General features: G+C 42.0%; 1 protein-coding gene across 4 annotated transcripts in view; it reads left to right on the plus strand.

Moving 5' to 3' along the window:
- Positions 1-23,846, plus strand: part of CREB1 (cAMP responsive element binding protein 1) — a 44,698-nt gene extending 20,852 nt beyond the window's left edge. For 2 of the 4 annotated variants that reach the window (XM_075153454.1, XM_075153456.1), the window contains 6 exons: positions 2,656-2,802; positions 4,789-4,889; positions 7,768-7,910; positions 12,184-12,366; positions 13,783-13,937; positions 16,965-23,846. In XM_075153454.1, the coding sequence (XP_075009555.1) occupies positions 2,656-2,802; positions 4,789-4,889; positions 7,768-7,910; positions 12,184-12,366; positions 13,783-13,937; positions 16,965-17,105 (870 nt within the window). In that variant the 3' untranslated portion in view covers positions 17,106-23,846. Of the gene's footprint in view, positions 1-2,655; positions 2,803-4,788; positions 4,890-7,767; positions 7,911-12,183; positions 12,367-13,782; positions 13,938-16,960 lie in introns of all 4 variants that reach the window. The other 2 variants (XM_075153455.1, XM_075153457.1) reach the window with 1 other exon arrangement.
- Positions 23,847-25,537: the final 1,691 nt, after the last annotated feature.

A 25,537-nucleotide genomic window follows, 5' to 3' on the forward strand; every position in this document is an offset into this window, starting at 1 on the left:
TCTTCTAGTTTGGGGAATTGAGTGTCTTTTAAGTGGCCCAAGTGTTAAATCACTTACCATTTTATAAATGATTAATGTCTTTTTAAAGTCATTACACCTTTTGGTAAACCAGAGATAGTACACTTCCATTCAAGTGATAGTATAGGGGTTGGAGCTGTTGAAATGCACAGGGTGATTTTGTTCAGTGAAGCTGTAGTGTGAATTTACAGGACACCAGCTGCCCTGCACCAGCTTGCCTCTTTGGGCAGTTTTCTCACCGTCTAACTTAGGCACAGGATGTAGGTGGTGTGAATAACACTTCGGTGTGAACGGAGTGGAAATAGTTTATTTCTCTTGCAAAACCAGTGAACTGCTTCTCACTTGGTATGCATTAAGATTTAGTCCAGAGAAGCAAGAATGTTTTAAAATCGTATGCTAACATACTAACCTCCAGGTAGCTGAACTTACAGATATGTAGTGGGTTGAATGCACTTCACTTGGGCAAAATTACTCCAGTACTTGAATGAGAATTTTTTCCAAGTAAGAAAAAGCTATACAGCTGTGGTTAAAATCCATGTGAACCACAAAGAAATATTTTTCCTAATTTCCTCTGTTGTCATTCACTGTATTATTTGCATCTTAGCTTCTCCCCAGGCTTTATATTCCTTGTGGAGGTGATACAAACATAATTCCTCGTCTTCTTCACATCAGTGTTATGTTATTATGATATTTTTAATATGTGAAATGGCAGTGTTTGGCATTAAGGAGTGCCCTCAGAGGCTTAGGCAAATCTAAATAACTAATTATGTCAATTTAATTCTTTCATTATCTGTTGTAAGGTCACCCCTCTTGTAAGCTTAGTTTAATCGCTGCATTTTTAGTGAGTTCAGGGTAGTTTTCAGAGTCAAAAGGAAACTCGTTCCAGTTCCACAAGGTATGAGTCAGAGACATCTGCGGAAGTTACATTCTGCTGTTGGCTTAATCCAACCGCAGAGTGGCCTCCAGTTGATCAGCTTTGCTGTCATTGCCAAGGACTGTTTAGTCAGACATGCATTATTAAAAAAGGTCTCTTGGTGAAGGAGTATAATTTGCCAGAGGAAAGTGTGCTCATGTTAATCTCGGCCCCGGTTTCTCTCAGATGTGAGTTAATGTAATGCTGCAGCCGTTTTCATAAAAAAGGAAGGTAAAGGCAAACACAAATTTGCGGATTAGGGGAGACAGCTGTGGAGGAGAGAGGTCTACATGTAATTCCCCTTAACTTTGTTATTAAGCAAGATTTCCTTGTAAGTCGCGGATGTTTACGGAAATTCAGCGATCAGCTACTGCAGCTTTTTGAGAACCACGTGTTCACGGGGACAGCAGAGGATTTACTTCTGCATTCGGTACATAGCAGCTCTTTGAGATTAGGCAGGACAGCAGTGCAGCCCTTTCTCGCATTGTAGCTACGTGGATCGAATTTCTCGAAAATGCCGTTAAACGCTGGAGGATTGTTAAATTTTCCAAACTTGGGTGTCTAGGAGAAGGCTGGCTAGTCAGCGACCCGTGACCTGGCTGAGGTCTGCCAGCGCAGCTCACGCTTGCCTGCAGTCCTTCCCTGAGGGCTACCATGGTGCGAGTCAGGCGCAAACCAAGGGCTGCGTGCGCTGGTACGGCAACCCTGGCACCCTCCTGCCTTTCGGGACCCCCCCGGGCGTGAACACGTGCGTTGTGTCACCAGACAGCTGCTGAGTACTGGATGTGCACCGGGGCATCTGCCCAGCCACGTAGCAACCTTGGTGCACGGCCCTTCAGCCGCCCATAATAGTTCTTGTGACCTGCCAGGGTGAGACTTCCCCGCGTGACGTGAACAGCTCTGTGTGGGTATCGCTGTCCTGGGAGCCTGAGCTGCTGCGCAGGACGTGCGTGGCCGTGCACGCAGTGCTAACGTGCCGTGCTGAAGTCATTAGCGTACCCCTGTCGGGTAGCCACCATGTCTACAGGTCTGTGCTGGAGAAACAAAGTTGGGTTTAGGAACTGAGGGTTCAAAATGTGGGCCATTTTTCCTCATAGAAATAACTCTAAGACTAGAGTTTGTGTTGACCCGTTACACTGAATCACAGTAACTGCCTACAAACCATTTGTTTCCACTGCAAACCCATGGGTTTTCTGTCTTTCTTTATTTAAATGGACTCTGCCAACTACTCAATATGGTTTAGTCTGTAGAAAGTCTGAAAGGTATGACTCCCAGGAAATTTTAACTTCTTACATCTGGCAAACACTTTGCATTTTCTTGAGTGAGAACAAAAATAGCTCCACTCCCATATGTTTCTGCCTTTGACTCAGCAGTGTCTGTAGGAGTACACCCAAGTCCTAGCAATATCTAACTGAAGTAAGCGAAAGGTAATAATGTGTTTTTATTAGGTTACCTCAAAATAGAGACAGTTGTGTTTTTCTCATTCTTTTCAGTGGTTTTACAAGCGATGTTCTGAGCCTGCAGAAATTCTGCATTAGATTAATTTGTAAAGTAGGTCAGATGTTGGGCTTAGGCAGTTCAGGGGGTTTTATGTTAGGCTGAAACATTTGGGTCATCTAACTGGGGTCTAGAAGAGACAGTTCTTTCACCAAAAAGTGTTCTTGGTAGTGAAATAAGAAGATTTTGCAGTAACCTAATTTATGCTCACTGTCTCTTCTTTGCAGGTATCTATGCCAGCAGCTCACGCAACGTCTTCTGCGCCCACGGTGACCTTAGTTCAGCTGCCCAACGGGCAGACGGTTCAAGTGCATGGAGTAATTCAGGCTGCCCAGCCATCAGTTATTCAGTCTCCACAGGTCCAGACAGTTCAGGTACTGACTGAAGAAAATTCCTATTACATGAATTGGGCCTTTTGAATATTCCTGCCAGTTCACTGGTTTCTAACGCGTTTGTGTCCTGGATTGTGTTTTTGCTTATATAAACTTTAAGAGCATGTTGAAGACAAAAACTGTACAGTATTTGCTACTCTGTGACTTTTTTCCTGTTCTGGTTTAATCACTTTTCACTTTCAAACGTCGCTGAGTTTCATTTCCCTCTAGAATTTGGTTGGTGAGTTTAACAGCTTCATGGTTTTACTTTTTTCTCTACTGTATTTTCATACATCTTTATTAAGTAAGAGTTCATACTATTCAGAAGTGAACAAAAGGGATGGTTTTTTTTATAAGGTAATCTTTAATCATTAATGAGGCTGATATTCTGGGATGCGAGTCTTTGCTACTTAGAAAGTATTTGCATTGGTTTACAAAACAGATGTCTGTATGTTAATAGTCCTTAAAATAAACCTATCAGTCCTCTCATAAAAATGGTTTTAAAATTTGCCTCTTGAATGTTGTTTGCTTTGTAAAGCCTTAGCTTTTCTCTTCTGTAAAACAAGACAGATAATGCAGTATGATGAGATGGCTTGAAGACATAGGAGACAAGTAGTCTGAAATCTTTAAAACCTGTAACTTTTTTTTTTTGGAACCACTTTAAGCCTGCGTTACCGAATGCAGAAAGAGAAATTGTTTGGCATCCAGCAGCTACACAGGGCAAGGACTGTACATCATGCCTGTGCTATTAGAACACTGAGCTCAAAAAAAGTTTAATTTTGAAGAGTAGACATTGTGACTAGTTGATACAGATATTTAGCTGGGTATTATTTTAAAAAATAATAAGGCATGCATAATTTAAAACTAGGCCATTCTGATAATAATCTTTGTTTACTCCTTGTCAGCTTTAGTGCTGGGTTTCTGGCAGGCTCTACCCTCCTCAGCTATTGGAGTCAAAAGTGTAGAGTTTTACTCTATCAGAGGTGAGCAGTTTTTAGATAAGTGCACAAGTTACTAGCCCAGGGGTGGAAGATAAGGGACTGGCAATGAAACCATGCTTGGAATTCACCTGGCTCAGTGCAAAGCCAGAACCTGTTTGGAATGCTGTGCTATTCAAAGCCCTGCAGTTCACAGTCAGCCGTGGAGCTATTCAGGCCCGCTATCTGATAACTGTAAGATTTGGGCGCCAGCAAGCTTTTTGAGCCTTTAGGAATCTTCCCTACAGTGCATAAAATGTCAGGCTGTGAGCTATGTTTCTCACACAGACATTTGTCTATTCACTAACTATCATTAGCTTTTGTATATTTGTCACATGACTGTAGTCTTTTGCAAAACAGTCTCTGTTTTTTATGTATTGGAGATGTATTTACATTTTTTGCGCACTTGAAATTTAAAATTATTGAAATATGATTGATACAAACATTTTAACTTTCCGTCATAAATCTTTGTCCTTTTTTAACATAGATGTTCAGAATTGCAGCACTGCATTATTTTTTAGCAGCTTCATGTATGACATTTTCCTGGCAATTTCCCCCCCCAAAAGGCAGTCTCTCTGTAACATATCTACCCCATTATTTATAAATCGGTGTTTCTCAACTTCAGTATTTTGCTCTTTGTTTCCAAATGTTTCTGCTATCTTAATTTGGTTTTAGTTTTTCTCTCCCTAAATTTTACTAAAAAAATCTTTCTTTGTTTCCTTAAAATGGTTGGAAACAAGGAATCACGGAAACCAAAAAGTGTATGGAATTACTGTTTATATTTTCTTATTGGAGTTTTTAAATTATAAAGGACATTCTCACAGGTAGATAATTGACTGTGGTCATTCTTCACTGGATCTGTTACTAAACAGCCTGCCCTTTCTGTTCATTGCCTAGGTAGAAGCACTGTAGAATACTTGCATTGTAGTGTTTTTCGCAGAATGTCAACACTTCCTTAAAATAAAGACATTGGAAGTGTCTTGTTAAGTTTGATTTCTGTTCTTATTTACAGATCTCCACTATAGCAGAAAGTGAAGATTCACAGGAATCAGTAGACAGTGTCACAGACTCACAGAAACGAAGAGAAATTCTTTCCAGACGACCCTCCTACAGGTATGGAGGTTAAAAGCCGAAGCATTTTGCTTGATGGGTGCGTTCTTCATGTGGGGAGACAAACAGTGTGATTCTATAGTTATTTTTAGATTTACCATTTAACTGAAATCTCTCTTCCGCAATGTCTGTCCATGGAATAGGATGTAAAGAGAGAAGCAAATAGGAGGAGGAGGAAGAAACCTCAGCTGTTACACTTAGTTAAGACAGAAATGAGCTGAGAATAAGCTAATTGCCAAATTTGTGAAACATTGAGGTATCATTGTGCTAGGTGCCTTAGAGATAGCTTTAATGGATACTAAATACATGAAATACACTGCAGCTTTGCAAGAAAGTGGCTTCTGTGTAATATGTAGTCTGCAAAAAATCAACGCTATTGTTTTTCATTATTGTTGAAATGCTAGCAGCAATCAAACTTAATTCCTTTCTCCCATGAGACTTTCCATGAACATGTGGTGTTCTGTGGCTCAGAGAGAATTTCTGCTTGAGCAAAATTGGTTGTGTTTAAAGTTTAAGAAGTCAGGGTATGAGTTGAATGTAGTGATAGGCATCTGGTATCTTTAGTTGTCATGGCAAATACTTCTGTGGTAAGACCAACTGAGGTATTCCTTCACATGGTGTTAGTCATATGTTACTTTATTAATTAAGCCTTTGCACGGCTTTTTCTGGCTGTAATAAACCTCACTTTTCATTCTTAAAACATGCTAAATAGCCTTAAGGAACAGCTCTGGAGTTCAGCAGGATTTAAGTGACCTGTGGGTTCCTACTGCTTCAGAAAATTCAGATGTTCCTTTTTTCTTTATGAGCGTAGCCTTAGAAATATAAGCTAGACTCTAAGCCTGAGCATCTCTCACCCATTTCATTTTTTTTTTTAGCACTTGCAGATTATTTTCTACCTTGTCCAGCAGCCTTCAAGGCTGTTCTGCTGAAGATAGTGAAAGTCGTTGCTGAAAATCCCTAGCCATAATAGATCTGGGAAAATATTTTTATTTGTGAGGAGCAGTGTTGCTAACTTCAAGGCTGCCACAGACTTCCTTGCAGTCTGCTTCTGCAGTGAGACACTTGCTTTTACTATATATGGAAGAATGGCTGTATATCATGAGACAACAGAGCTAAGTAAACAAGCAGCAAAACTGAGAAGAGGGGACTTGTGCGTGCTAACTTCTCATTGAGATGGACTCCGTTGCACGCACTGATGCCACACCACAGCCTCTGTCCTCAAACCAGATTCTGGTGACTCAGCAAAACTTTGTAATTGTAAAACTTGTATATGCAGCTCAGACTCTGGGCCGGCGTAGGGGCCATGTCAGAAGGACTGAGCCAGACTACAGCTGTGTTTAGTGAGTTCCCAGTTGGCATTATTCAAGCTGCTGTAACCGGCCCCAGAGACAAGACAGGTGCAGATAGGTTCACAGAATTGAAGAGCTATACCTCTTCCTCAGAAACTCCACCTTGATCCTGCTATTGGAGTACACCATGTGTTCCCCATGTCGGTTCATAGCTCCTATACTTGTAAAGCTGCCACTTTACCTTCTATCTTAAATCCATCTTTATGATGGCAAAGGTAGGTTTTAACCACCAGATCACATCTGACATGAGCTTAAAAAGTAGTGAGCTGTAGTTTCTTCTATTTTGAGCTTCCTGGGTTTTGTTCCTCATCCTCCCTGCTCTCTCCGTATTTTTGCATCTGTTTTGCCCACTAGTTTTTCTGGTCTAACACCTAGATTGCAAACTCTCTGGACGGGAATTTTTTATTTGTGTAAGTGGTGCTTGGCACAGTGGAGTGCTTGTGCAATGCTGGGGTTCCTGCATGCAGACAGACTCAAAACAGCAACAGCAAAGCTCTGTTTGTCAAGTTGCGTAGCAGAGTGACTGCTCTCCCCAAATAGCTCCATACAGATGTTCTGGCTCCCAAAGCCTTAGGAGCCTTATTTAAGAAATGAGTGTTGTCTTGGAGCTTGGGGTCTACAGCTGTGTTTGCTTCATCACACTTGGAGTTCTAGTGACACTCCACAGGAAAACATATGAGGAGAATTACAAAAAATGTTGTCCTTTACCTAAGTAGCATTTTGCAGAGACATAGAATATGCCAGCAGTGAAAAGGGCTTGACAGTCCTCTGAGGGACAGTGTTTGGTCTCAGTGATGCAAATTGCAGTAACTGCTGTGGTGAGTCTTACAGTCATGTTCAGTGGGTCCTGTAGCGGTGATGTTTTAGCAGTTTTGGCTTTGGATAATTAACCCATGGAAGTAATGAAACAAATTGTTCTTTCCTTTACCCATGCTAATCTCACAGCTTTCTCAGGCAGGGCACCTGTAAATATCACTGTGTGACTTCACTCAAACACTGGGCATTGTCTCCCAGGCAGGTGTTGGATTATAAACTGGGTGCTCTTTACAAGCACTTCTGCTGACTTCATTTATACTCAGCTCTCTGGCTGAGGCCTTCACGGCCTCTGAAACGGAGCGGTTCCCCTGATGTAAGTGAGGAGATAGGTTTTTACATACCTTTGCTTTCTTCAAATCTTTATGTGGCTAAAAGCAGGAAACAAGTAAAAATGGATGAGAGAGAAACATGTTTTTAAGAAAAAGGGAAGGTTGTGATAGCTGCATCTTGGGTTGAGAAGAACCTGTTGAGAGGCACCTGTATCTTGTGTTGATAAGCACAGCTGTTCCGCGCTGGCTCCCTTGCCCATCTGTGCATGGCGCTTTGAACAATCCTCTCCAATAAGAGTTTGAAGATAGTGCGGGTTTTTCATTCTGCACCCGTATTTTCCTTGCTGGCTTACTGCACTTTTCAGTTTTCTCCAGCATTATGTATCAAATAGACTTTTTTTTCTTCCAATTTTTATTAAAATCTCTACAACACACTGTCTTTGCCAGAAAAATTTTGAATGACTTGTCCTCAGACGCCCCAGGAGTGCCAAGGATCGAAGAAGAAAAGTCTGAAGAGGAAACGGCAGCACCTGCCATCGCCACTGTTACGGTGCCAACTCCCATTTACCAAACCAGCAGTGGGCAGTACAGTATGTAGTCTGAATTTCTCAGTGGTGCTAGTAAGTGGGGATGAGAAGATGAAGAGCTATTCTTTCTATAACTGTTTGGACTAGGACAAAGCAGGAGGTGAAAATAAGATTATTTTAATTTGACTGTTTGATAACCATTACTTTTAAACACATTCCTATTGTAAGTATTTGAAATGTTCAATTAACATTCTGGGACTGCGTGCCAGTTAGTGCAGCTAATGCATCCTGAGGCAGAATATGAATTAACCGTAATGCTATTATAAACTTTTTAACTTCAGGAACCAGATGAGGTAATTCAGAAGTTTCTTTTTTTCCTGGCAGATTATTAATCCTGGTTCACAAAATTGTAACCTCATTAATAGAAAAAACGTTATAGTCTGCAATTACATTTTTAGAAAGTCCTGAAAAAATAAGAACTTCAGCGACCTTATTTAAAATATGTAATAAATATACATTTCTGTGTTTTCTTTATTCATTAGATTTTATAGATACAGTGCTTTGACTTAAAGGATTGAGGATACAGCAGTAAAACTAGAATTCACACGCTGTCTCACACAAGCAAACACAGTATTAAATATACAAAAGGGAGAAAGAACTACTTGTTTACATCTTTCTCTTAAAATGTCTTTAAAATTTTGTATCTCTGTTTACTCCTTAGCCACTTTGCCTAATACCCTACTTAATTTTACTGAAACTGATATGGTTAACTCTGCTTTCCTAACATAACTGTAAAATAACTGCTTGTGCAGATACTTGAGATTTTGGTGTGTCTGTGTATAGGAACACAGTGAAATTCTGTGGAATCACGAATGAGGGGTGATGTCTCAGTACACCTGCATGACAGGATTGAGAGAAACAAAGGAAAAAAACCCAACAAAGTAAGAGTGCCTGAAGGAAAAAAAATGTGTGAAACTGGACCTTTATGAATGAAAACACTGCTAGGAAGGTGCTGAGGAAGTTATAGAGAAGGGGGGATACAATCAGAAGAAGAAAAAATGCCATAGCAAGAAGAAAGTGAAACACAAAATGGATAGCAATAGCAGCAGAGGAGACTGAAGGGCATAAAGCATGGAAGAGGAGAGGAATTTCAGATGGGAAGAAAAAAGAAAGGATTGAGGAAAAGACCTAAACCAACCAAGAAGAAAATCTTAACTAACAAATTAAAAAGTATTCCCTGGGGGAGGATTGTAGCTCCTCTGTGTGATGCTTTATCAGAGAAACTAATTTGTGTTTTAGGCTCTGTTTTTTGGCCCCCCAAAAATATGGGTTTAACCCCAGCCGGCAACTAAGCCCCACAGAGCCGCTCGCTCACTCCCCCCGGTGGGATGGGGGAGAGAATCAGAAGAGTAAAAATGAGAAAACCCGTGGGTTGAGGTAAAGACAGTTTAATAGATAAAGCAAAAGCCGCGCACGTAAGCAAAGCAAACCAAGGAATTCATTCACTCCTTCCCACCGGCGGGCAGGTGTTCAGCCATCTCCAGGACAGCAGGGCTCCATCACGCGTAACGGTTACTTGGGAAGACAAACGCCATCACTCCGGATGTCCCCCCCTTCCTCCTTCTTCCCCCAGCTTTATGTGCTGAGGATGACATCATATGGTATGGAATGTCCCTTTGGCCAGTTGGGGTCAGCTGTCCCGGCTGTGTCCCCTCCCAGCTTCTTGTGCCCCCCCAGCCTGCTTGCTGGTGGGGTGGGGTGAGGAGCAGACAAGGCCTTGACTCTGTGTCAGCACTGCTCAGCAGGAACGAAAACATCCCTCTGTTATCAACACTGTTTCCAGCACAAATCCAAAACATAGCCCCATCCTAGCTGCTGTGAAGAAAATTAACTCTACCCCAGCCAAAACCAGCATTCTCCACCCCTATATTACCATTTACATCATGCTCAGGTACCACACTATCCAATACATTCTCATTACCCACCACCACCCTTCCCATCCTTTGATATAATACACAGATATTATTCCCTTAGTCTATGGACCACCCCTGTGAAATGTCTGTAAAATGTCCACAAATGTCCACAAAATGTCCATTGATTTAATTTAGTCCATGACTTTGGGCTCTATTTCTTATGGTGGTCACTCGGGACAGGAGAGGTGGTGTGTTGCGTGGAGTTACTGGGCACCAAAGCTGGCTCAGGTCAGGTCACTGCTGCACTTGCACTTCTTGTAAGGCTTGTCCTGCATTGGTTCAGGTGGTTCCTGCTATAGTAATTCCTATGAATGCAACTCAAATCACGGGTTACAACAATTTAAAGGTATTTCCATTACAATCTCCACCCCTGGTCCCTTTGGGCCAGGTTATAGGGTTTAACATTGCAATGAACTCCTCCCCTTGCTCCTAGCCTGGCTAGCAACAAGGGGTTCCTGCTATAGTAATTCCCATAACATGCAACTCAAGACCCAGGTTACGATAATTTAAAGGTATTTCCATTACAATCTCCACCCCTGGTCCCTTTGGACCAGACCATCGGGTTTAACATTGCAATAACTCCTCTCCTTGCCCCTGCTCTGGCTTGGACTTACCCACAGGCTGCAGTCCCTTAGGGGTGTACCTGCTCCAAGTGGAGCCTTATCTGTGAGCCACAGTCTCTCCAGGGGTATACCTGCTGCAGCATAGAGTTATCCACAGCCACAGCCGCTTTGAGGTGCACCTGTTCCTGCGTGGCCTTCTTCATGGGCCACAATGCCTTCAGAGATACACCTGCTCCAGCATGGCCTTACCCACAGCTACAGTCTCTTCAAGAGTGAACCTGCTCCAACATGGCCTTAACCATGGCTGCAGTCCCTCCAAGGGTGTACCTGCTCTGTTGTGGGCTTATCCATGGCCACACACTTTGAGGTGCTCCAGCATGACCTCATGCACAGCCAAGGTGTACCTGCTGCAGCATGGACTTATCCACAGCCACAGATGCTTCAAGGTGTACCTTCTCCAGCGTGGACTTATCCTTGGGTCACAGTCCCTTCAGAGGTACACCTGCTGTGGCACAGACATAAGCGCAGCCACAGACGCTTCGAGATGTACCTGCTCTGGCATGGGCTTATCCATGGCCACAGACACTTTGGGGTGCCCTGCTCCCACGTGGACTCATCCATAGGTCACAGTCCCTTCGACTCGAGTTCATACTGGAGTTCCAGCCTGCCCAGTACAGCAGCACAGAAATGGCAGCGGTGCCCTGGCCATCTGCTAGCCCAGGCGCATGGCCACTGCTGTTATCAAAGTGCTCCCAGGCACAGCAGGGTAAGACAATCAGCAGTGCAGCAGCACAGCAAGCAGCGAAAGCAAAAAGCAGCCACTAACGAGCACTAGACTCTCATATACAGTAAGGCAAGCAAGCCCCATGGCAAGCACAGGAGCCTGCCAATTAAGAGCTAAACAGCAAAACCAGCTATAAATTCGATCTAGCACATTACAATCAAACCTGTTGTTATCTCAAACCCTTCGAGCCCCACGTTGGGCACCAAAAAGGACTCTCGTGGTTTAACCCCAGCTGGCAACTAAGCCCCAAACAGCCGCTCGCTCGCTCCCCCCTGGTGGGATGGGGGAGAGAATCAGAAGAGTAAAAGTGAGAAAACCCGTGGGTTGAGGTAAAGACAGTTTAATAGATAAAGCAAAAGCCGCGCATGCAAGCAAAGCAAACCAAGGAATTCATTCACTCCTTCCCACCGGCGGGCAGGTGTTCAGCCATCTCCAGGACAGCAGGGCTCCATCACGCGTAACGGTTACTTGGGAAGACAAACGCCATCACTCCGGATGTCCCCCCCTTCCTCCTTCTTCCCCCAGCTTTATATGCTGAGCATGACGTCATATGGTATGGAATGTCCCTTTGGCCAGTTGGGGTCAGCTGTCCCGGCTGTGTCCCCTCCCAGCTTCTTGTGCCCCCCCAGCCTGCTCGCTGGTGGGGTGGGGTGAGGAGCAGACAAGGCCTTGACTCTGCGTCAGCACTGCTCAGCAGGAACGAAAACATCCCTCTGTTATCAACACTGTTTCCAGCACAAATCCAAAACATAGCCCCATCCTAGCTGCTGTGAAGAAAATTAACTCTACCCCAGCCAAAACCAGTGCAATGGGTCTCATGAAAAATTGAAAACTTACTTTCAAAGCATGATTTCTTTAATGTACATTAAAGCCATCTGTCTGATTTGAGGGTGTATAAGGGTTCAAGGGATTTAACTCAGACCAGTGTTCTTCCATATCTGGATTTAATACTAGTAATGCAAGTTAATGAGTAAATTAGTGTCTTAAATGCTGTGTCAATTTTTTTTTGTCTTCAGTTGCTATTACCCAAGGAGGAGCAATACAGTTGTCTAACAATGGCACAGATGGAGTACAAGGTCTCCAGACGTTGACTATGACCAATGCAGCTGCAACCCAACCTGGCACCACCATTTTACAATATGCACAGACCACAGATGGACAACAGATACTTGTACCCAGCAACCAAGTTGTTGTACAAGGTGAGAAACTTCACAGCCAGTCATTCTGTATAACATTTCCATGCAGATATAAGTTGCCAACCTAACTCCTTCAAATGTGTCAGGAAACGGAATTAACAGCTTTGGCACATAAGATAAGTCTCCACAATGATTAAAGGAAATTCTGGACAAAGCTATTTGTCACATTTTCTTAGAGCCTTTCCCTTCAGATTGATAAAATTGTGGATATTTGGGTTTACTTCTTAAAACAAGATATTTATTTTTGGTTTTCCATGCTGTATTTCCTGCATTTTGTCCACATGATTTTTTTTAACATGTTCTGCAAAAACTCATACCACTTTAGAGTTCTCAGTTCTCCCAGATAGTTATCTGCAACAATAGTGAATATAAAGCAAAGCATTAAAGTTAGGAAAGAAGGTGGTTTGATACTTTCTTTCTGTAAGGACACTTTAATTTCTTAGTAATTTTTTCCCGTTTTCAATCACAATAATTTCTTCCTATTGTGGCTTTTGTAACTAGTCACCAAGTACTTAATCATTGAGACTTGGAATCATAGAATAATTTAGGAAAGTGCCTTTAAGAGATCATTTGGTCTAGTCCTCCACTTAGAGCAAGCAGAGCTGCTTCAACTTAGAATTAGTTGGGGGTTTTTGTTGTGTTAAAATAGATTTATTAAAAATTGGGGGGGTATTAAAAATCTGTTTATTAAAAGTAACAGAAAAATGTACCCCTGGTTTTATGATTGTAAAGCAGGTGATTTGAAAGTTATCCCGTGAAGAGGTCTCCAGGCGTCAGTGAAAATACATAGCCAAGAAAAATACTATTGTTGCATTGATCTTCTGGTTTTTGTGTTCTTAAGGACATGTGATTTCTTTAGGTGATGTAATATTTTTTTATGAGCTCAGGCAAATATAACACACTTCTAGATTACAATAAATAAACAAAAGAAGCCCAAAACCTTGTTCATTCTAGAGAATAGTGAAGTTGAGTGCCTAGCTTGCACTGTCTTTCTCTTGTTGGAGTAAATGCTACACCCTTTTTTCTGTGCCAAATACTTACACATGCAGTTTCTCCTTTTGCAGATAGGCATTTGGAGCATAGCTAGAAGTACTGTTTGCCATCCTTCATCTTAAAACTGCTAAAACTGCCTAAAAAACAGAGAAGTAAAAAGAAATGTACTAAGGGAGAAAGACGCATAGCAATACAGCAAGACAAATCAAGTTACCAAGCACAAGTGAAGACTTCTTCAGCAGGAGTGCTCAAAACCTTGCATTCATTAATAAACTAAGACTGAGGTAGCGATGATGACCCAGATTATGGTCATCCCTCCTGTACAGTAGCCCAGAGCGCATGGTTAGATAGACGACTAGGTGCTCTTTGCACCACCTTTAACAGCACTGTCACCAGACTGACATGATGTTCCCTTCTGTCTTTCAGCTGCCTCAGGAGATGTGCAGACCTACCAGATTCGCACCGCCCCTACCAGCACCATTGCACCAGGCGTAGTCATGGCATCCTCTCCAGCACTTCCAACCCAGCCAGCAGAAGAGGCCGCACGGAAGAGAGAAGTGCGTTTAATGAAGAACAGGCATGTACATTTAGATCGCTTTTTTCCCGGTCAGATCTGCATATAACTAGAATGTTAAGCACTAAGAATCCTGATCTATCTTAGTCATTTTATGAAATGCTTTCTGCAGAACTTGCCTTTATTTAAAGATGCAAAGCAAAGAAGCACATCTGCTAATGCCATGTATTGTGACTATGAAACCTTAAGTAAAGGTGTCAGACTCATTCTCTGAGGTGTGTGAATTTGTTTGTTGCCATTAGGAGAAAAGTCATTGGTGAGAGACTTTTATGACTGCAGATATGTTCTTACGAACACCAAAGTGAGTTGATTTTTTTGAGTTAATACATTCATATGGTTTCCTTTCCTGGATTCTTCACCTTAGCCTTCCGCATGCATTCTCTTTGCTGCGGGCCCACCCGCACTCTTCGCGAGTGCTTTCTCGATTGTCTCACTTCTTCTCTTTAGATGCTTGGCTTTTGGGTTTTATCCTCCAAAGGCAGAAGGACTCAAGGAGAGGCTAAATGAGCAGCTACTCCTTTTGATGTCATGTGGCGCCAGTAGTTGCAGCAGAGGGGCTGCGAGAGAGAGGGAGGAGACTTGACCTGGTAGGATTTAGTGTGTGAGGAGGAGCAGCCAAGCCTGCTGAGGTGGGGCTTGATGGAGGCAGCAAAGGAAGGGAACAGCAGAGAGAAGTTGGGCATGATGCTCCTTAAGCCTCCTGCTGTGGGAGAGGGAAGGCGTGGGCCTGGGCTGACCCATCACACCAAGCTTAAACTCCATCCACAGATTTGAGCCTGTATGTTACACTCTGACACTGGGAAAACAGCAGTGCTTCCCTCCCCTGTGAGGAGGGGAGGCCTTGTGAAAGCAGTGTTTACTTCATCTGTCAGTCTGAAAGAACTGTTACGTTGTACAGGTGCATTTATCCTCTGTAGATTGCTAAGCTGTGAACACAATAGAAGGTTACATGAGCAGACCCAATGCTTGTCTGAGGGGCTTTAATGAAGTAAATAATGCTGAACAGCAGAGTTCACTTTTTTAAAAGGTTTTTGTACAGAATGCCACCCATCTCCCCTTTTTATTTATTTTTCTGATATCAGTGAATAGTAGATGTCACCTTTTCAGGCTCTGCATTTGAGAAAAAAATTTAATTAGCATTCTGAATCCCCTCATTTAGTCAGCAGGCTTATTCCAGTAAAAGAAAGCTTTTGTGTTTGGGAAAGCCAAGAAAAGCAATGGGGAATTACCCCCACTTGAGTTAAATTGACAGCTTTTGCTACAGTATCATGTTGCATGTGGCGCTTTTAGCCTGCCTGCTTAATAGGTATTTGCAAATCTAGGCTCCATAGCAAAGCAGGGGAAAGGGACATAGAGGCAGATGGTGAGGAGGTACTTATTGGACGATTACAGCGTAAATATTCATAGATATTATTGTGCAAATTTTCTGTGTAAATTTTACATTTTAAAAGCTCTCTTGTAATTCAGTATAACTCTAGCTTCATAATGAATAACTAATGCACACAGACTAGAGGTGGCTTAATATACAGCCGAAGCTGGCGCAAAAATCACAAAAAGAAAGAAAAAGTTGTCACCCAAGAAGACAGGTTAGTAGTTTGCACTGGGAGGCACTTCCTGATCCAGTAGTACCTGATCTTTTGGTGACACAAGTAACACCCAAAACGACTTAAATTCTGAATGTTGCACATGGCCCACTGAAGTGCAGCAAGCATATGAAATTGGATTTGTAGGGGTGACAAATGGATACCTGAGTCCTTTCAGGGCTTACAAACTAGGTTTTCTTCATCCTGTCTCATTTGTGGAGCTGAATTTCAAAAATTACTTCTAGAGTCTTCTTCCAGGTAGGTCCTGGAACAGACATTCTTTTTTACCTAGTATTACAACTACTATTTATCTAATAAGCGGAAGAACTGGGTTCAATTTTGTCCTCTCATTTCCCAGAACATTGACTGTATCACCAATCTACGCAGTATTTGCAATGAAGGGACACTCAGACTCTCCTTTTGAAGCTGCTCTGCTTTGCACCTGAAGGTTCGGGGCAAACAAGCATGTACGTTTACACAGTAAACATCTGCAGTGTGCTGCTTTGACAAGCTGCACTGCTGGAAGAGAGCCCTCTGCCTGGTCTCCCATCCCCCGGTGGCATTTAGCCTTGTGCTTACTTTGGGCATTGGTACCGTTACTGTTGCTGTGCAGGATAGCTTTTGCCTTGGTGTTACTGCCTTCAGGATGCTCAGCAGCACATTAACGTCTTTCGGGTATTATTCATTGGTGCTCTTAGTATGTTACCAAGTTACCAACAGGCAACTCAGTCTTTACAAACAAGTCTTTAAAGTTTGACTGTCTCGAGATCTGCCTCAGCACATTAACACTGCCATGTTCTTGGCACAGCAGACAAGGACTAAGGAATGATATGGTTGCTAGTGACTGTTTATTTTGTGATTTTTTTCCTTTAAGTTGTTTATATTATCATTGCAGTGATGCAGACATTATTAATAAAATGAAAGTACTGCTCAAGAGCAAATACATGAATGCTCTAAATATAGCTTTTCTTGCACCAGCTGAACATCCTGACCATTAGTTTTTGGTTGGACTGCAGCAAAGGGAAGAGTTAAGACTATAAAGAGATTAATAGATGAACATTGGTCTTATCCATGTTTTTATTTATCTATTTATTATAATAAAATCAATTAAATTATTGCTGCAGCATTCGACTCGGTCCAAAGGCTCTACTGTAAATCCTCAAGCAGAATTTTGTCATTGAGTGGGATCCTTTTCTCACAGAAGCGGAATTTTATTGGTGCTGACTTACTGGGATCTGCATGTTGAAATGATCTGTGGACCTTGAGAGTGTGTGATTTGTGAGAAGCAATTGTTATGAACTCACCTTTTTTTCCTAACTTGCATTTCTTAACAATACCTCTATATTCTAAAAATGGCAGTACTAGGTAAAGGTTTGACCTGAACAGTTAAGTAGCCCATTTCTGCAAGTAATTGTTCTGGATTTGAATGGCCTTTTTTGCTTTGCAGAGAGGCAGCACGTGAATGTCGCAGGAAGAAAAAGGAGTATGTGAAATGTCTAGAAAATCGAGTGGCTGTGCTTGAAAACCAAAACAAGACACTGATTGAGGAGTTGAAAGCACTTAAGGACCTTTACTGCCACAAATCAGATTAATTTTGGATTCCCATTTTCACTTGTCCAGGTGGGATAGAGACTGGTTCTGGCTACACCCAGAAAGACAAAGTAAACTTTTTATTTTCTAAACATTTCTTTTTTTCTATGCGCAAAACTGCCTGAAGCAACTACAGAATATAATTCATCTGTGCTTTGCATCAAACTGTGAATGTTCAAGTACTTGCCTCCTCTTCTCCCCCTACAAGATTATTTTCATCATCAATCTCAGCGTGAAGAAGAAGAACAGGCTTCTTTCTCGTCTCCCCATCCTCTTCAAGGAGTAACAGTGGTCATTTGGGAAGTTACTGTGGGGAGGGTCCTTTTGTAATGATTTCAAGAATTTGTGCTGAGCTCTTTCCATTGCCTTAGAGACAGAACCACCCCAGCCTCTTGGTCCAGAGAACTGTGGGCGACATTCGTGGAGCGTGCATGGTGCAATGAAGAAGCAATGGTTGCCAAATTGGTTTCACATATTCATTATGAACTATAAAAATACACAGCTAAGTGGAATGCCAAATGAAAGGCGCTTCACAGACACGTTCTTAGTGTGGAGATAACATACCTTTTTCAAACTAGCCCAGGAGGGGTTTTGATTTGTAATCTGTGTTAAGCCCTCCTGGACTAGTAAAAACTTCTCCATACCTCAGAAACAAATGCATTGAAATAAGCTTCACTGGTCAGTTGTTGCTTCTTGAAGCTTATGTGTGCAAGTGTGTTCAGTATTCTGAATGCACAAAAAGCAAAACCAACTTCATAGGATATTGTTTGGGAAATGATATTTGGATGGGAAAGGAATTCAGAATAAAAAAAGTACAATAGTGATGTTTAGAAAACAGTCACGTAGTAAGCAAGGGTAACACGAAAGCACTACCTATTTGTATGCAGAACAACTAAGCAGTTGAAGCATGGCCAACTCCACATACATACTCCCTGATGACAGTATAGTCTGTGTCCCAAGTCCTCTCAAGCAATGAGGTTGTTTCTATTTCCCTACCACTATCTTATGTAATGGAAATTACTGTACTCAATGGAAACAGCAGCCTGGTTTGCTAGGTTCTTTTTCGAACTTTGAGGCTGCCTTCCATGCATAAATTAAATTGCAGTATGACAACTACCAGGACAACCTCAAATATTGAAGAGGACTTCAAACACAAATATTCTAACTTCTGCTTCGCAAGGGACAATATTAATTTTTTGAACCTGGCCGGGCTAGCTAAATTCTTAATTTATTTGGAGGATTTTTTCATGTAAAGGGTCAGATTTCCCAAGTAATTTATTACTGTCAGCAAAATTACTCATGTACCTCAGATGTTTGCAAGATCACTTTTTTTGTGTGCACTGAGGAAATGTGATCTTTCCCATATTTACGTTGTTAAAAAGGTAGTTCGTGTTTAAAAACAACTCTGTACTAAGCCTTTAGGACTTCAAAAGAATCACGCTCAAAAAGAACCAAAAAAGAATGTCAAGAAGTGGTCAAAAAGAATGTGTCAAAAAGAATCATGTGCGGTTTGTTTACTGGCCCTCTGAAGCCAGTCTCTTGATACATTAACTTGGGTCGTTTGATGGAATAAGTTTACTTTGGGCTTACGGTCAAACTTTTATGTATAGAGACATATGAATAAGACTTTGGTCTGTACTAATGCCTTGCCTAGCGAAGTATTAGCTAATATTTTTTTCCCATTCACTCTATCTGTTTTTAAGATGAATTTCAAACACGAGCTTCTAAAAGGTTATACAATCAGTGTGATGTTATAAGAAGAACGTTTGGAAGACCCTGGGCACTTGAGTCTCAAACAGTTAAGCAGTATTAAAAGTTCTAGTTTTCTCATTTGAGAGGGCATTCAGTTTCCAAGAGACTTTAAAAGGAGCAGGGTTAAACTTGTAGCGTTATTGTTAAATCTAGAGTTATCAGTAATTTCAAATTATGTTTGTATTTCAAGAAAAGAACACAAATATCAGAATTATGGAAGAATTCATTTCCACAAGTTTTGAGGGGGTTTATAAATGGTCTATTTTTATCTGCCATAGAGAATGATTTTCATGTTTTTATTTAATGGAAGATGAATTTATTAGTTTAGCAATGCAAATTTAAAGAAGACCCTAAATTCTCAGCAATGCTTTCATAAAAATTGTCTGATTCTTGAAGTCAGAGAATACAAATACATACAGCGGTTACCAGTTTTTCAGAACTAGTGCTGAAGTGGAAATGTTGGTAACGCAGGAGTCATTCCTGTAAAACGTGAAGTTCATGATGGCCTAATTTACACAGTTATACGGAATGGTTCCTCCAACTTTGAGAAACACAGAGAAGGCTGTACATGCCTACCTTAAGGCTGTTTCTGTTGTAGAACCATCTGTTTGCCAGAACTTGAGTTTTTGCAGCGAACCTGAATGAGGCTAGCCGTGATCTGAGAGCTGTTCCTCGTGGGTAAGGAGCACTGTCTAGCGCTTGCCGATAGTCACTCGGCACAAAGCCTGGGAGCTGAATGGACCAGGGAGCCTAAACCGGTACCCGGACGGGGTTCTTCTAATACAGGGTTGGTGCAAATTTGTGTGGCAGTGAGAGGAGAACTGTGTTACCGGTTTGTCTGTGCGTGGTCTGCGAGTAGTCTGTAGAGTTATTAGTCTAGACCTCATTAGCCACTAATGTTTCGCTAAGGAAAAGGAACGTTATTTTAAAGTACCTAGGGATCTGCAAGAATCTTTATTTTTATTTATGCTGCACTGAGGATTTAGGGACTTGAATTTTTCTGTAATGGAAATTTTAAATGGCAATAATAAAAAATGTGTTAGACCAAGTACAGGGCTGGTTAGGGTTACCCATACATGCTTTACTATTCATTTTGACCCAGAAAGGGAAAGAATATGACACAGGAATCCATTCATATGTTATTTACCAAGTAGTGAGGTTGGGGTAATCAGCTTCTATAAACTAAGGCCATTTGGAAGTAGGACGGAAATTATGCTGGCAGGGGGGAGGGAGGGTTAGTTTTATATCTCACGGTTGTGAGTTTTCAAGAACTGATAGCCTGTTTTACCTGAAGAGAGGGTTAGAAAGGGCTAGATCCATTATGTTCATAATAAACAAGAATTGATTTGAAATATAATTTTTGTAATGTCATTATTTTGCAAAACAACAGCACCGATCAGGCAGTTAAGATATTGTCAGAGGTGCTCTTTTAATTTAGATATTCTTGGAAAATACATATGTATAATATATGTACATATATATATATATACACACAGTATATAATCTACAGCTCTGAGAGCTTTTAAGTCAGGAATGCTGAGTATTATAGTATATGGAGGTCAGAAGAAATTTTTACTTTTCTGTGTGTGTCTGGGTGTGTGTGGATGTGTGCGCATGTGTGAAACTTCCCCCCGCCCCAGTAGTTCTGGGCTGCATTATTCTAGCGCTTATTACTGATTTGTTTTGTGCTGTTTCTCAGTTATCCATTTTCAAGAATTTTATTTCATCTTTCATGGCTTTTGTAAGGTTTGTTTTTGTTTTTTATTGATGGAGATTTTTGAAATTACATAAACAGTTGTTTTACAACAACCACCACCCCCCAGAATAGTTCACTTCTGTGCTTTTTCTCTTTGGCAGCTATATATCAAGGGCAAAACAATTGGAAAGGTTGTTAAGGTGTTATTTTCTAAAGGAACCACTGGTAAGACTTCTGTTTTCCTCCTGGGGTAGTGGCGATGCATTTTTCTTTAAGCAGCGATTTCACCAGTCAGGTAGTTGCCAGCACCATTGCTTGTATCTGAAAGCACAATTTTAGCCTGTCGTGCTCGTCAGGACTGTACAGACACCTGTAGGTTCTGGCTCTTCTGTAGTTGGCGTTTGCGTTGCAGACCGCCGTCTTCTCTGGTACTTGTAAGTTGATCAGAAAATTGGTGGGGTGTTTGGAATCATTAAGAGGCTCAGGAAAAAAAAAGTTAGTTTTAATAAGGAAAAACAGCCCTGATAGTTTCTGATCTAAATTTGTACTACAGGTTTTTTTTAAATCTGGGCTTCCAGTAGACTGCAGCTGCAAGTAGTCATCTGTTAATGAAAACTGGCCTCTGCTTTTTTATTTTATATTTTTTTAATTTATGACAGACAGACAGTGCTTTTTGTGGGTTAAAGTAAAGACAAGTCTCCCCATCAAAGCAAGTTCATTATCAGTGGTTGCAAATCTTTGACAATTCATAGAGGATTTCATTGGTTTTCTAGGACCCTGTTTTTATTGTCATTTTTTCACCGTGAAGCTGGTTAGTGATGTAACATTTGCCAATGATCTAACCAAAAGGTCATGTATTTATTTTTGTTACACTATATTCTTTGTAAATGTTTAATTAAAATGTGCACTTTTAAAAAAAAAAAAACACACAGAACAAAAGGAAAAAAAAAAAGAGCAATTGGGTTTGCTTGAGAAGCTCCCTGGCACAATTGTTGTGATCCTGCTGCCTGCGCACAATTCGCTCCTCTCCCCACAGCAGTTGACTCCCCCGCAAATTTAACTTGCTGATGAGCACCTGGCGTCCAGCAGGCATTACTTCAAAATGGCAGCAGATCTGAACTGGCAGTACTGAAGCCTGGAAAGAATTAAATGTGCGGTGTCTCAGAGCAGCATGTACAGCATGGATGTGAAATTATTTTTAGAATAGAACTAGTTCAGTGATCCCAAGTGGGAAAGGGAGGTTAATTTGGAAGGAAAGGTAAATTATTTTTCAGTCACTTTATTCCCCTTTTCTTAATTTGAGATTTGGCTGCAAATTCTACAAGCTGCATTCCAAGAAAATAAATCAAAAGGCTTTCCAATTCTTTGACACCAGGAAGTAAAGGTACATTGACAACGTGTCACCCTGCTTCAAAGATTAAAAAAAGCACATCCACCTTTCTTTTGCAGGAACAATGACAATTTAGCTATAACCCTGAAATCTGTCACTGTGGGCAGGTTTTAAAAGCATACAGTACATTGATGGTTCTCCGTACTGTGCCTGGGAACTCGTTTCCCTGCGCTTTTGAATTTGCTAGCTGTAAAAGACACTGATTTTGCAGAAACCTGAATGTGTCATGGAGCTCAGTTGGTCTGGGAGGAGCCAGACCGATGAAGAGAAACAGGGTGCTGAAGTCCGACCTACTGTGTGCTTGTGACAGGTTCAGGTCTGTGGATGGATATGGCTGAAATCTGTACATCTTTGGGGAAAAGGGACCAGATCCAGCTGGTAAAGAGGGCTCGCATTTCAAGCGTTTTGCCTTAGAATGTGTTTTTTAAATGTATTTAAGCTCTGGCCCACAAAGAGACTTGCTTGGGCTAGTTTGCGTAGCACAAATTGAAGACAGTGACCCGTCTGCGTTCTGGTACTGCAGGTGCAGTTTGAGAGTTGCTCTGTAACTGGTGAGTTCAGGTCTGGCTTCCACCAGCGAGAGGCAGGAGAAGTCAGCTGTCCTCAGGAGCCGTGGGCAGGAGAAGTCAGCTGTCCTCAGGAGCCGTGGGCAGGAGAAGTCAGCCGTCCTCAGGAGCCGTGGGCAGGAGAAGTCAGCTGTCCTCAGGAGCCGTGGGCAGGAGAAGTCAGTTGTCCTCAGGAGCTGTGGGCAGGAGAAGTCAGTTGTCCTCAGGAGCCGTGGGCAGGAGAAGTCAGTTGTCCTCAGGAGCCGTGGGCAGGAGAAGTCAGTTGTCCTCAGGAGCTGTGGGCAGGAGAAGTCAGTTGTCCTCAAGGAGCCGTGGGCAGGAGAAGTCAGTTGTCCTCAGGAGCCGTGGGCAGGAGAAAGCTGTCCTCAGGAGCCGTGGGCAGGAGAAGTCAGCTGTCCTCAGGAGCTGTGTGCTGGCAGGGAGGGGGCCAGGACGGGCTGTAAGGATCCACGGTTGGCTCCCTTCGTAAGCTGACCACTTACTGTACTCACGACTTGGGAGCGGTCGGTTCGCGGGGTGTCAGCCCCAGCTCTGCATTTCTCTGAATTAGGGGATAGCTGAGAGCGAGCGCGGGGAAGGCAGGCCTTGGGCAGGTAGCTATCTGGAAATGGCCACTCTTAAGAACTAAGGATGTTCGGATGCTCTCCGCAAGTTGTGTTTTATCCAGGTGCCACTCCATTTTTTGTGTGTGTAATGACATTTATTTATATTAAAACATTAATTTTAAAAAGTTCTAGAACTTCGAGTTTGTGTGAGATTTGAAACTGTGCTGCTTGTATGGACTTCCAGGGATGGGATGGGGAACAGGGCAAGAAGAGGTGCTAGTTGGCAGCCAACCCCTCCACAGACTTGTCCACAGATTGGTTGTTTACTTCAAAAATGAGTTGTTTCTACTCTGGATTTATAATTTGAAATAGTTTTGGAACAATGTTTTTCAGGGAAGCTTCCAGAGCGAGGGTTATTATTCTCCCTTTGTAATGTAAGCTGGAAAGAGTAAGTTCACCTCATCTGCATTTCTGATTCTTTACCCAAACCATGTCAGCACAGAACAGGGTATTTGAGCTTGACTCCCACATACTTGTGGAAGTTAAAAGACTAAATGAAAATCCATTATTGGGGGAAAATAAATTCTTATTTACATTTCCCCAAAAATCTAGAAACATCCCTGTTGTGTTTTTTTTTTTTTTTACTTAATTTTTTGTGCTTTATCTGTGTTTTAAAAAAAAATTGTACTGGGTTATAATGCATTTTATTAACACTATGTACATATTAGCTGCTTTGTGTTTCAGAATGGTAGTAATTGCTTTGTATATTAAAGTGATTCTTGTGAATTTGTGAATTATTGTCATAAAGAAGTGCTTTTTCTTACTGTAACCTTTGTGGTATAAACTGTCATAACTCCCTTTTTACACAAACATTTATGTGCAGTCACATAAACATGCTTTAAAAAACTCTACAAAGTCTCTTTTTTGAGCAGGATGTTCCATTTACACTAATTTAGTGGCAAATGGTAGCTAGATAGAAATACGGGAAAAGGCATATTCCAAGCAGACTATGGCGTCCTCCCGTGATCTGTGGCCTGCTGTAAGTATTCATGAGATATTTTCCCCAAAGGGAAGGCTTTTTAAATCTTAATTAAAACGAATTAGATTAGTGAGAGGTTAAGTCCTGAAAAACAAAGTTTCTCTTCCACTTCTGGTATTTTTAAACCTGCTTTCCAGTATCCATTCTGGTGGCAATTAGTTCTGCTGTTTAATAATGTGTGACAGACTTTTCCCTTTCACAGTCTAAATATGCTGTCTTTCCCACTTTTAAGCACTCCCGTAAACCGTGTACTACTGATGTTAATAACAGAGCAGAACAGAAGGCAGCAAACACTGCAAGGATCGCAACCCGATTATGTAATCTGCGAGGCTGGATCCCAACACTGGGATGAAAGCCAGAAGAACAAACTCAGCACTGAGGTAAACACACCTCCAGTGAAATCGGGGGGAAGCAGTGAGGTCAGCTCATTATGGCTGGGATTTCGTGGTTTTCACAACTGAGTGTTTTCATAATGCCATTCACGTACTTGCTCAGAAAAATCTGCATCTCAGTAATGAGGGAGAATCCCAAACGGGTTAGTCCATGAGATAAAAATGCAGTTCGGCTTGAATTTTGCACTGAAAAGAATCTGGTAACACAGATCCCTGTGCAGTCAGTAGGTCAGCTGGTAAACCCGATTCTTCTGACACTGCTGCACCTTGAAGCTCTTCGTCCATAAGATGCAGAGTTGAATTTCATACTCCGTGTCTTAATCAAACATGACTTTAGTTGCAATGACATTTGAGAAAAGTTTTTTCCCTTGCAGCATGGCAATCTTTCAGGGATGGTTTCACAATCTTACAGTATGTTCACATCTTACCTGGTCACCTCCCTGTGACTTGGATCCTCTCCCTAGGGTGAGTATTTTATTTCTCAAGAGACTATTTATGCATTGCCCCACTACTCAGGGACCCATGCCCAAACACATCCTCCCCACAGATGAGTGCACCTCATCTGTTACAAAACAGGACCAATGCAATGGAACCACCCAAAGGAGAATCACGCTGACTTCTCTAGTGCTGGGATGGAGAAGGTGACAAAGCGCTTGGGCAGGGTGTTAGTGTAATTGCCAAACAGCCGCTGAAGCATTACCGAGCATCATCTCATACTAGAGCAGAAGCTCACCTGGGACCAATCGGTCGGGACACTGGAGTTTGCAGGTGGCATCGCGGAGGGCTGCTGGGTGCTCACTCGCCAGGCAATTACGCCTCTGCTACTTCTGTCCTGCATGTCTGGCGTGGTTCACTCCTGACATCTCCCTGAAGCTAAGTGTGATGGGAATATAAAAAAGCTGCGAAGCGCAACCTGGGACAACAGAAGGCACTGCTCAGTGCCCAGTGCAGGTGGGTGTTAGCACTGCCCAGCAGGAACGGGCTGTAGGTTTCAGCTGAGTTATGTTCTCACGGTTGGTGCCTGCCCCTAAACGCTGTAGCTTAAAAAGCAATG

The sequence above is a fragment of the Calonectris borealis genome, chromosome 6 (genome assembly GCF_964195595.1).
Source record: "Calonectris borealis chromosome 6, bCalBor7.hap1.2, whole genome shotgun sequence".
Lineage (NCBI taxonomy): Eukaryota > Metazoa > Chordata > Aves > Procellariiformes > Procellariidae > Calonectris > Calonectris borealis.